This window comes from Anolis carolinensis, chromosome 4 (genome assembly GCF_035594765.1).
Source record: "Anolis carolinensis isolate JA03-04 chromosome 4, rAnoCar3.1.pri, whole genome shotgun sequence".
NCBI classification, from domain to species: domain Eukaryota; kingdom Metazoa; phylum Chordata; class Lepidosauria; order Squamata; family Dactyloidae; genus Anolis; species Anolis carolinensis.
Window position 1 is genome coordinate 130340036 of NC_085844.1, and position 12638 is coordinate 130352673.

Genomic DNA, 12638 nt, shown 5'->3' on the forward strand with positions numbered 1-12638 from the left:
GAAGGACAGGAAGAAGAAGCAGGAATACCAAGCATTAGTTACCATGATGGAACAAAGTGCAAGTGGACAGAGAGGAAGAGGAGGATATGCCAGAGGGGGACAAGGAGGAAGAAGAGGGCCCCCTCGGAGGTTAGGTCGAGACCAATGTGCTAAATGTAAGAAGTTTGGACACTGGAAAGGTGAATGCCCAGAAGGAAGAGAAGGAAGTCAGGAAGGACCGAGAGAAAGAGGAAGGCCTGAGAGAGGAAGAAACCCAGGAAGGGGAAGAGGACGTGGAAACTACGTACCTTTTCCTGCAAGAGAGGTGATAGCTGCAGCAGCTGTGATGGAAGAAGAATGGGAAGATATGGATGGAGGAGAGGAATGAGGAAGCCAGGCTCTTGTTTTGTTGGACCCCGGGGAGCCGATGGTCACACTTGAAATCGGGGACCAACAATTGGACTTTTTGGTGGACACAGGTGCCGAAAAATCAGTAGTAAATACAAAAATTAGTCCACCAACTCGGGAAACTACGAAAGTAATAGGGGTGTCTGGGAAGACCCAGAAGTGCCCCTTCCTTAAGGAACGCACCTGCAATCTGGCCGGACATCAGGTCAAGCATAAGATGTTATATCTCCCAGACTGCCCAGTCCCTTTATTGGGAAGGGACATTTTATCAAAATTACAAGCACAACTCCAGTTCATGAAGAATGGACAAATGGAACTATCATTTCCCATGGAAGAGGAATGGAGACTGTTTCAAGTTAGGATTTTTACTGAAGAAATACAATGGCCATGGCATGAGACTCCTTTAGTGTGGGCAGAAGATAATCCTCCAGGATTAGCTAAATATGTTCCACCGGTGGTGGTGGAAGTGAAAAGAGGAATGGGACCCATATGTAAGCCACAGTATCCCGTCAGTCGAGAGGCGGTGCAGGGGATCAGAAAGCATCTAGAGCGACTTCTGCAGCATGGGATATTGATACCATGCAGTTCCCCGTGGAACACGCCCCTGCTCCCAGTCAAGAAACCTGGAGGACAAGGAGAATATCGCCCAGTTCAAGATTTGCGGGCTGTAAATCAAGTCACCGTTCCCCTAACCCCGGTAGTGCCAAATCCATACATCATGATGAGTCTAGTACCAGCATTTGCCAAATGGTTTACTGTATTGGATTTAAAGGATGCATTCTTTTGCATTCGATTGGCCCCTGTATCCCAACCGATCTTTGCTTTCCAGTGGGAATCTCAGCAGTCAGGGCAAAGGACCCAGTATGTTTGGACACGCCTTCCTCAGGGGTTCCGGGACAGCCCGACCATTTTTGGTCAAGCCCTGGCCAAAGACTTACAGGATTTTGTAATACCTAAAGAAGAAGGAATTTGGCTTCAGTACGTAGATGATCTGCTTATCGCTTGCCGGACACTAGGGGGCACTAGAGAGCATACTTTGAGATTACTCAAGACATTGGAAGAAAAGGGTTACAAAGTGTCAAAGAAAAAGGCCCAGTTGTGCTGTCCCACAGTGAAATATTTGGGGTTCCATCTGACCGAAGGAAAGAAGATGTTAGGAGCTGAAAGAAAGGAAGTTGTTTGTGCCATCCCCACTCCCAGTACCCGGCGACAGGTGCGGAAATTTTTGGGATCAGCAGGATATTGCAGACAGTGGATCCCCAACTACGCCGTGTTGGCTAAGCCGCTGTACCAGGCTACGAGAGGTGGAAGAGAAGATCCATTTGAGTGGACAGAAGAATGTCAACAGGCATTTAAGGCATTAAAAGAAGCATTGATGTCATCTCCAGCATTAGGACTGCCCGATTTGGAAAAACCATTCACTCTGTTCGCTGCAGAGCGGGAAGGAACAGCGGTTGGAGTATTGACCCAACCACTAGGTTCATGGCAAAGGCCGATTGCCTACTTGTCAAAGCAATTGGACACAGTGGCTCGTGGATTGCCACCTTGCCTGAGGGCTGTGGCAGCATCAGTAGATTTAATCAAAGAAGCGAATAAATTGACCCTAGGACAGCCACTGACAGTTAAGGTGCCCCATAGCGTTAAGGCACTGTTAGACATTAAGGGACCGCGCTGGCTCACAAGTGAGAGGTTAATGAAATATGAGGGATTGTTGTGTGACAACCCACTGGTGACCCTGGAGACTTGCTCCACTCTGAATCCGGCCACCTTGCTCCCGACTCCAGGAGACACCACGATCCATCAGTGTGCCCAGGTGATGGATGAGGTATTCTCCAGTCGACCGGATTTGAAGGATGTGCCACTAACTAAGGTGGACGACACTCTGTTCACAGATGGAAGCTCCTTTATGGAAAATAATCAAAGACACTCAGGTTATGCGGTTGTTCGGGGGGGGGGGGAGAGACGCTGGAAGCAGAGTCACTGCCCCCGGGAACTTCTGCCCAGAAGGCCGAATTGATTGCCCTGACCCGAGCGTTGGAATTGTCAAGCGGAAAGCGGGTTAACGTTTACACAGACTCAAAATATGCCTTCACTACCCTCCACGCACACGGAGCACTGTACAAGGAGCGCGGGCTCCTCACGTCTGGAGGAAAGTGCGTGAAACATGCTGGAGAGATTGTGGATCTCCTGGAGGCGGTTTGGAAGCCAAGGCAGGTGGCTGTGATGCATTGTAAAGGGCACCAACGTGGAGACGATCCCGTAGTGCAAGGAAATAGGCAGGCTGATCTGGCAGCCAAAGAGGCAGCTAGGCTGCCCTATATTGAACATCAGGTAATGGCCCTACAGGTAGAATTAACTGAACATAACATTACATATACACCAGAGGAAGAAGAATGGGCCTTAAAGGAGAAGGGTCAGTGGTCAGGAGAACTCATAGTGATGCCAGACGCCCGTGTCTACGTCCCTAAGGACTTGGCATGGCACTTAGTCCAACACATGCACCAAAACACACATTTAGGAAAAATGGCATTGGCAAATCTGCTGGGACGACAGTTGTATATCGATGGATTACATAGCCTAACGGCAGCAGCAGCCCAAAGATGCTGGACATGTATAAAAAATAACCCCAGAGAAGGACCCCTCAAGCCACCAGGAGTCCAACATGTGGGTGGGGTACCCTTTGAAGCTTTAGTCACTGACTTTACAGAAATGCCCCCATACAAAGGATACAAATATTTACTGGTGTTCGTGGACACATACACAGGATGGGTGGAGGCTTACCCTACAAGGACTGAGAAGGCTGTAGAGGTTTCAACAGCTCTAATGAAAGATGTTATTCCCAGATTTGGCATACCCTTAGAAATTGGATCAGATAATGGCCCCGCATATATTCAACAGGCTGTGCAAGGATTATGTAGAATTTTGGGCATAAAATGGAAGTTACATTGTGCATATAGACCCCAATCTTCTGGAAAAGTGGAAAGAATGAATAGGACATTAAAGGCTCAGCTTGGGAAACTTTGCCAAGAGACAGGATTGCCGTGGACGGTGGTTTTGCCCATGGCATTATTAGGAATCAGATGTACACCACACAAACGGACAGGACTCTCCCCTTTTGAAAGACTCTATGGACGACCCCCTTTGAACTTGAAGGGAGCCTTAGAGACAGGAGCTGAGCAACACCTCATAGGAGAGAAACAGACATTGGCCCAGGTTCAGGCTTTGGGCAGACAAATGCAGCAGTTAGAAAAATACATTTCTGAATTGAACCCACCATTCCCTACCACACCTCTACATTGTTTTTCACCAGGTGACAAGGTTCTGGTCAAGGATTGGAAGATTGAGCCATTGGGACCCAAGTGGCGAGGACCCTATGTTGTGCTCCTGTCTACTCCCACTGCAGTGAAGGTGAAGGAGATTAAGCCGTGGATACATTACACCCGTGTAAAACTAGCACCTGAGGAGTGGCGGACGGAGCGAGTTCCTGGTGAGGACCTGAGACTCAGGATCATCCGGCAACTCCCTAAGGGGTCAACAAGGCCATGAAGCTGATCCCTTCGGGTGCAACGGAGCGTCGGTGGTCAAGTATGTCGCAGCATGGCCCAACAAAGGCGCTCTCCGGGAGATGGTGGCTAGACATTTTGAGAGGAAAAAGTGGGAGACAAGTTGTGGGGAGGGGAGGAAAGCGCACTGTGTTTGGTATATTATTTGTGCTGAGTTTTATTCTCTCTTTTGGAAAAAGAGCACATGGGAATTGGATAAAAGAACATGCCAATTATATGTTTGAGCAGCACGGGAAAGAGGTAGCATTAATATATGAACACCCCCTCACCATAGGAGATTTTTCATTTCTTCCCGATTTAATTGATGAACCACAGATTGTGTTGGAGGGATTGTCCAAGGCTCAGGAGGGTCCACCTACCGTGTTTTCTAGCATACCGAAAAAAATAAATAAAACTCGGTTTCGACGGTTTAGATACCATACCTCCACCAGGGGTTTGTGCTTCTGTTGTGGAGGATCGGGAATATGGAATTCTGAGTGGAAACACTGGGGAACTAGGCAGGCGTTCTTTTCCCGATTAGGCAATTACTCCCACTGTCGAGACCGGTTCTATCTACATGGACGATTTAATACATCTTATGTCTCACGATTAAATCTAACCGCAACCGAGTGGGCTAGCATGTATCCAGATTATCCTACATTTAGTGTGAATGATTCTATTGAGGGCCTAAAATCTTATATGAACATACTGCAACAATTAACCCAACTGAGCCTAGGTAAAAGCCTCTGTCCGTTATGGCAAATTAGGGATCCAAATCTATGGTTTTTCTTTGATAAATGGGCCACAAATTATCACCCCGGCAACTACCAGTGTGTCGGTGTGGGTTATTTGACATTCCCAGTTCAGGTCTTACACAAAAGGCATCAGCGCCTGAAACGGGACATTGTGCAAACAGGCCCTCTAGGACCAGAATGCTCGGATGAGGTCATTATTAACAAGGCCCTGTCAGGTTCAGAAGCCTCCCGTGTAGGAGGAGGCCTGATCACAGGCTTGTTGACCCTGGGTGCTTACCCAGGGATTGTAGCTCAAGCAAATCGTAGAAGTGTTCTAGGCCTGACTTGCCGCCTTGAAAAGTCCATAAATGCCACTGGTAAAATTTTCCGGGAAATCCAGTCTGAAGTAGAAGAAATCAGCCAGATGGCCCTACAGCATAAGTTGGCCCTTGACTACCTACTGGCGGCCAGGGGGGGTTTATGCGCCATGGTTAGAGGGCGTTGTGTAGTGAAATTTCATAACTTGAATAGTACTATTGAAGATGACATCGAGTCATTACAAAAGTTAATTTACAATAATGTCCAGGAGATAGAAGGTTGGTCTCCCTTCTCCTGGGTGACTAGCTGGTTACCCTCAATAGAATGGTTGAAGAACATATTGTTGGTAGGGATTTTAGGATTGTTCATTGTTCTCATAGTTATGTGCTGCACTCCAATAATGATGCAAATGTGTACTAGGTGTGTCACACAATCTTTACCTGAAAAAAAGATAGCCATACTCCAAGCCAAGCGGGATTGGATGGAACCATAATGCTTTGCTTCAGCTTTTGTACATGCGCTTCGCAAAAAGAAAATGGGGGAGTGAGGCGGGAGGTTAAAGAACCTCAGGAAATACCATATATGGGCAGAGATGGCGACAGCTAGCGACCCGGGTGCATAAACTCACAGAAACATGTGACTTCTGGGAAATCATGTGTTTCTGAAGAAATGAAAGCTAAAGATAAACAAACAGCGCATGCGTACGCAGGCGCTTTGAATGATTGTGAGCACGGCACAGAAAAAGTGCGGCCGGCCCGCTGGTCAGCACTGATTGGGTCCAAGTCAGGCAGCGTCACAACTCTAAGCCAATGAATTTGCTTGTGGGCGGGCATAACCCGAACCCTGTAGTGTGTATAAATATTTACTCAGCCCGCCACTGGGGGTTCTCCCTGGAAAAGCACTTACTTTGTGCGAGGGGGAACCCTAGTGGCCATTAGCGAAATAAAACTGCTTTCTTGGAATTCCTTCAGTTGTTCGTCTCCAATTCCTCCACTGCGCTCAAACAAGGACCGTAGCACAAAGGTTCCGCTACACTATGGCTTCAAGACCTGGTTTCTTCTTGCCTGGGAGAATTTTTGGGAGATGTTAGCTGTCCCTGATTGTTTACTGTCTGGCTTTCTCCTGTTTTCAGAGTGTTGTTCTTTATTTATTGTCCTGATTTTAGAGTTTTTTTTTAATACCGGGGGCTATCTGGGTTATCTACACTGCCCAATATCCCTGTTCAATGTTTGGTGCTAGATTCGCAAATATAGTAATTCCTACATAACAATAACCTGTATTGAACTGCTTTTTCTGTTGATTTGTTGTAAAACATGATGTTTTGGTGCTTAATTTGTAAAATCTTAATGTAATTTGATGTTTAATAGGCTTTTCGTTAATCCCTCCTTATTATCCAACACTTTTATTTTTCAGTAATTGGTTTGGGGGGGGGGGTTGCCAAAATTCTGTTTGCCTACACTTGAAAAATACCTAGGGCCGGCTCTGCTCACCAATCCTTGTTTCCACAACAAGCCAAAATCCAATTATCACAGGGATGAAATTTTCTGAACAGGGTCACAGAACAAACACCACAAGGGTCATAACCTCATGGGGACTGCCTGTTTTTATATTAGAAGCAACAACAATCAACTCACACTCTGGCTATATGTTGTGTAACTCTTCTTCAAAGCTAACTCCTCCTACATTCCCACAGCCACTTTCTAAAGCTATCAAGGGCATTTGTTGCCTATTCCCCAATTCCATCTGCATTTTGCAAGAGAGCTGGCAGGACTGAGAAGAGAGCAGCACCAGAAGGGAAAAGTAAGGTAATACTACTAGGCAGGGTGAATAACAAAAATGAAGCAAATGTGTCAAGTTGCACTGGAATACAAAAGAGTCAGGAATCAAGACTAGTTATTTCTTGTGCCTCTATCTGTCTAATGCCTATTATTCCATATTTCTCTAACAGCTTACAGCTGCAGGAAGGGGTATGAGCATGTGTGAGTCAAGGTTTTAAAGTTATTTGTCAGTAGGACCTTGTTGAGTCCATGCAAGCTCTAGTTTAAATCTTGAGTTGATTTTCATGAACTATCATACTAAAGTGCTACGAAGTACAAGACTTGTGCTAACTTGGCATCAATGTTAAGGCATGTGTCAGTGTGGAAGATTCACATGTTTGCACACACAGTCTTTGACTTCTTGAAAATCTTCAGTGGTGCAAGCAGGCAGAAGCTATTCTCAACAGCCTAGCTAGCTCAAGCAATATGCTACTGCTTGCAATTGATGTGACTTTAGAGGACGATTTTGTGTTTGTGGTCTTTTTTTGCCTGAGAATTCTGATAGCAGAAAGGGCATTTTGAAAACTTTGGGCTGCATACCTGGTTATGTAGCTTTTTGATACTCCGGAAAATTAATGCCCATTAATAAATGCACACTAGTTGGTTTTCCAGACCCAGTACCTGGTTATGTTGCCGTATTGTGGATTGTGTGAGTAGCCTAAAGGAACTGTTAGGGTACTATTCTATTATAAGAGCTCCCAGTGGCACAGCGGGTTAAACCGCTGAGCTGCTGAACTTGCTAACCCAAAGGTTGGTAGTTCAAATCTGGGTGAGCTCCTGCTGTTAGCCTCAGCTTTTGCCAACCCAGCAGTTTAAAGACATGAAAATGATTAGATCAATAGGTACCGCTTCGGCAGGAAGGTAATGGCGTTCCATGCAGTCATGCCAGCCACATGACCTTGGAGGCGTCCACGGACAATGCCAGCTCTTCGACTTAGAAATTGAGATGAGCACCCCAGAGACGGACACGACTAGACTTAATGTCAGGGGAAACCTTTACCTAGCACTAGGAGGTACTAGAGAGAGAAGGATAGACCATTTTATGGTGGGGATTTGAAGGAGGAAAACCATTTCCCTCATTTTCACTGGTTATTCCCCTTCCCTACTTCCCATATCAAAAATGAAGGTTGCTTCCATGATGGGGACATGGGTGGGAGGAATAACAGGAAAATGGGGGAAATTGTTTTCCTCTTTCTACCTACCCTCTTTCTCTGTAAAATGGACCATCCTTCTCTCTCTACTACCTCCTAGTTTTTTCTGTCTGGATAATGGAACAGTACCATTTTGAGTTTTAAAAGGGTTTCAGGATCTTCTGACTCTAGCTGACAGTTCACTACAGTATCTGACAAATCTTGTTGGATCTCTTTAACAATGAAGAAATATTTATATTTTCTCGCATTTTCCTCTTTAAGGGATGCTTTACTTTGCCTTATATTTTAAAAGAATAATGTAATGATATATCTCTATCACTGTCTATCTTCAAGTTTGGGGGTCATGTGAGTGACAAGGGTGTTCATCTGTCATTAGAGTAAATGGGATATGAGACTGACTGATTGCCTTTTTATGTCAACTTTCTCCCATTGAGAGATCCAAGGCAGTTTATAAGAAATAAAATAAATTTGGCTAAAACAAAGTAGTAAATCAACACAATTAAAATAACCAGGAAACAAAACTTAAAACTAGAGTATCCTCCCTGCAAATGTGTACTCATTAAGAGCCTGTTTAAACAAGATTTTTTTGTCATGCTTGTGAAAGAGTAGGACCAGCCTAGCCTACCATGGAAGGCTATGATATGACCTTTCAAATAGTCCATACCTCACAACCTCTGAGGATGCCTGCCATAGATGTGGGCGAAACGTCAGGAGAGAATACTTCTGGAACATGGCCACACAGCCCGAAAGACATACAACAACCCAGTCCAGACATAAGTTGCATAGGGCTTTATAGGCCATGACCAACAGTTTGAATTGCAACTGAAAATGTAGTAGTAGCTAGTGGAAATGTTTCCACAAGGGAATTATGTGATCTTATAGCTTGTAATTATATGATCTTATGATCTTATAGCCCCAGGTGGCACAGTGGGCTAAATCGCTGAGCTGCTGAACCGTGGAGTGGGGGTGAACTCCTGCTGTTAGCCCCAGCTTCTGCCAACTTAACAGTTCGAAAACATGCAAATGTGAGTAGATCAATAGGTACTGCTCCAGCAGGAAGGTAACGGCGCTCCATGCAGTCATGCTGGCCACATGAGCTTGGAGGTGTCTATGGACAACGCCGGTTCTTCAGCTTAGAAATGGAGATGAACCACCAACCCACAGAGTTGGAAGTGAGTAGACTTAATGTCAGGGGAAAACCTTTACCTTTTTACTCTATAGCTTGTCCGCATTCTTGCCACAATATTTTGGACTTGCTCAAGTTTCTGAACAATTCTCAAAGGCAGATTCATGTAGAATGCATTACGGTAATCTGAATGAGGTCTAATCATTCAGTTAAATCTGACACTGCAAGGAATAGGTGCAACAGGCACACTAGTCTCAACTACGTGGTATTGTTCTATTATCCAGACGGAGGCCACTAGGGGGCACTAGAGACAGAAGGATAATCCATTTTACAGGGGGGGGAGAGCGGAGTTGAAGGAGGAAACGCATTTCCCTCATTTTTGCTGGTTATTCTTCCTCCCCACTTCCTATTTTATAAAAGAAGGTTGTCTCCACGGTGGGGACATGGGTGGAGAGAATAACAGGAAAACGGGGGGAAATGGTTTGACTCATTCAACCCACCCCCACCCCCATAAAATGGACTATCCTTTTCTCTCTAGCACCCCCCTAGTGGCCTCTGCCTGGATAATGTTACCAAAGGGTTTCATGGCCAGAATCACTGGGTTGCTGTGAGTTTGCTGTGCTCCTGACATTTTGTCCACATCTATGGCAGGCATCATCATAAGATGCCTGCCATAGATGTGGGCAAAATGCCAGGAGAGAATGCTTCTGGAACATGGCCATACAGCCCAGAAAACTCACAGCAACCCAGTACCAACAATGTTAATATGTTCCTGTCAACTGTTGAAGCCTGGATATCCAGGTTCAGGGGTGAGTCCTGGAGCTGTGAGTTCCTGTCAGCCAAGCTGTTAGCCTGAGATTTCAGGGGGAAATGTAATCCTATCCAGCACAAGTGGAGTCCCGCTTACCATCTCTGTCTTGCTTGGATTATGTTTCAATTTTTATGCCCTCGTCCAGTCCATTATGGACAACAGTAATGTTCAGAACTGAGAGAGCTTCCTTGGAATCTGATGCAGAGGAAAGGCAGAGTTGTGTCTCATCAGCATAGTAGTGACACAAAACCCCAGTGCTTCATATAACCTCTCCTAGCAGTTTCATGTAGATGTTTAATAGCATGGGGAACAAACTTGAACCCTGAAGGGCCACACAGGCCAATGGTAAAGGTGTTCAACAGGAGTCCCCCAGCAACCCATTCTGAATTTGCCCCTCCACCATTCCAAAGCAGTGCACAATTGTTCCACCCCTCCAAGGCAACCCAGAATGATGATGATGATGATGATGATGATGATGATGATGATGATGATGATAATAATAATAATAATAATAATAATAATAATAATAATAATAATAATTTTATTTATATCCCGCCTCCATCTCCACGGAAGGGGACTTGGGGTGGCTTACAGCAAAATAAGATACAAAACAATAACAAAATATGAAAAATCAAAATACAATAACAAAAACCAATAATACACAATAACCGAAAAAACAGAAACGCAGAATACCAAAGTTAATAGCTCTGGAAGCTGCTAGGGGTCCAGTGGAGCCAACAGGGACATACTCCCCTTATCCATTTCCCTCCAAGTGAACTAAAGCTGTTTCTGTCTCATAGCCAAGCTTGAAGACAGATTGTAACGGATCTAGGTAACCTACCTCATCCAAGAATTCCTGGCGTTGGGAAGCCACCTACAATCTTGTTAGGAAAAAGAGTGATTATAGACTGTTAAAATAATATCAAATTTGGTTTTTAATTGTACTATTTGTACATTAAAAGGAAATAATTAATTACAAAGCACTAACTTTGAGGAAGTCCCTTTACCTCTGTACTTGTTTCCTGTACTTGACAAGCATGGTACGAAGAGTTGCCATCATTGGAGCGGGAGTGAGTGGACTGGCCTCCATCAAAAGCTGCCTGGAAGAAGGACTGGAGCCAACCTGCTTTGAGAAGAGTGATGATATTGGGGGACTATGGCGATTCACAGTAAGTATAAAGTATAGAGATAAAGGTCCTACTTGTCTAGAGCAGATGCAAGATGGAAGTTCCTGGGCAAAGCAGGCAAAGTGTAGCATTAGTGCTACATACAATCACTATAGCTTTTTGATACTCCACTCCAGACTATCCACCTGTTTCTAGCCTTCTCTTACCTGCAAAAATAAGGGGTTTGCCATTCCTGGAAGCCTCCAGAAGTAGCAATCCAAAAGCCAGTAATACCAATATCAGTCAGGTAGTAAATCCATTAAAGGTCTTAGTCTAAACTTGTGGCCATCAGGTGCTAGTTGTGAGAATTCATTTTTCAAATGTGTAGCAATCCCACCCAGGTGATTCTTAACATTGAAAAATATCCACTTTTCAGAAGCAGAAGGGGTCTTTCTGCATTTTTGTCAATAAACCATTCTAGGAATTTTTCCAGGTGAAGTGTAAAATATTTATTTATTTATTTCAAATATTTCTATCCCGCCCTTCTCACCCGGAGGGACTCAGAGCGGCGTACAATTGGCAACAATTCGATGCCGATACATCATTAAAAACAACAACATATAAAAATACAACCAATTAAATACAGTATAAAATATAAAACATAAAACGTGTTTAAAATCCGTTCGTCCAATATCCTCCAACTTTATCCATATAACAATCTGGGTCGTCTTTATCATTTATTCATTAAAAGCCTGGGCACAAAGCCATGTTTTTAAGGCTTTTCTGAAACTCAAAAGGGTTGGGGCTTGCCGTAATATCTCTGGGGAGGGTGTTCCATAGCCGGGGAGCCACCACCGAGAAGGCCCTGTCCCTCGTTCCCACCAGCCGCGCCTGTGAGGCAGGCGGGACTGAGAGCAGGGCCTCTCCAGATGACCTCAGGGATCTTCCTGGCTCATAGGAGGAGATACGTTCGGACAAGTAGATTGGGCCAGAACCGTTTAGGGCTTTATAGGTCAAAACCAGCACTTTGAATTGGGCTCGGTAGCATATCGGCAGCCAGTGGAGCTGGCTTAACAAGGGGGTGGTACGCTCCCTGTAAGCCGCCCCCGTTATTAGTCTGGCTGCCGCCCGTTGTACTAGTTGGAGCTTCCGGGCCGTCTTCAGAGGCAACCCCACGTAGAGAGCGTTGCAGTAGTCCAAACGGGATGTAACCAGAGCGTGGACCACCGTGGCCAAGTCAGACCTCCCAAGGAACGGGCGCAGCTGGCGCACAAGTCTTAGTTGTGCGAAGGCTCCCCTGGCCACCGCCGAGACCTGGGGTTCCAGGCTCAGTGATGAGTCCAGGAGAACCCCCAGACTGCGAACCTGCAGGTATATCTGTTAATAAAGTAGATGTGGGCATTAATTTCTTTAATACTGGGGTCCTCAACAGTTCTAACATATTTAAAATCATATTTTTATTTAAAGCTAACATTGTGCACATATGAAATGATACAAGCAGGTCAGGCAAGCCTTGTATAAGAAATGACAAATATTTCGAATCTTTGACACTACAGGAAAGCGTCTTCCAAAAAGAATCCCAAGAAGACTTATTATTTCAACAGTCTATACTTTTCTTATGATATCCATTTCCATGGTAAAACATA

The 12638-nt window shown here is 45.0% G+C and overlaps 1 protein-coding gene across 2 annotated transcripts in view; it reads left to right on the forward strand.

Annotated features, from left to right (window-relative positions):
- The window catches only part of LOC100555879 (flavin-containing monooxygenase 3), a 40049-nt gene that overhangs the window by 6469 nt on the left and 20942 nt on the right, over positions 1-12638 (forward strand). Inside the window, exons 1-2 of one of the 2 annotated variants that reach the window (XM_062977800.1) lie at positions 6335-6786; positions 10923-11055. In XM_062977800.1, coding sequence (XP_062833870.1) covers positions 10924-11055 — 132 coding nt within the window. In that variant the 5' untranslated portion in view covers positions 6335-6786; position 10923. Of the gene's footprint in view, positions 1-6334; positions 6787-10922; positions 11056-12638 lie in introns of those variants that run through there. The other variant, XM_008117825.3, reaches the window with a different exon arrangement.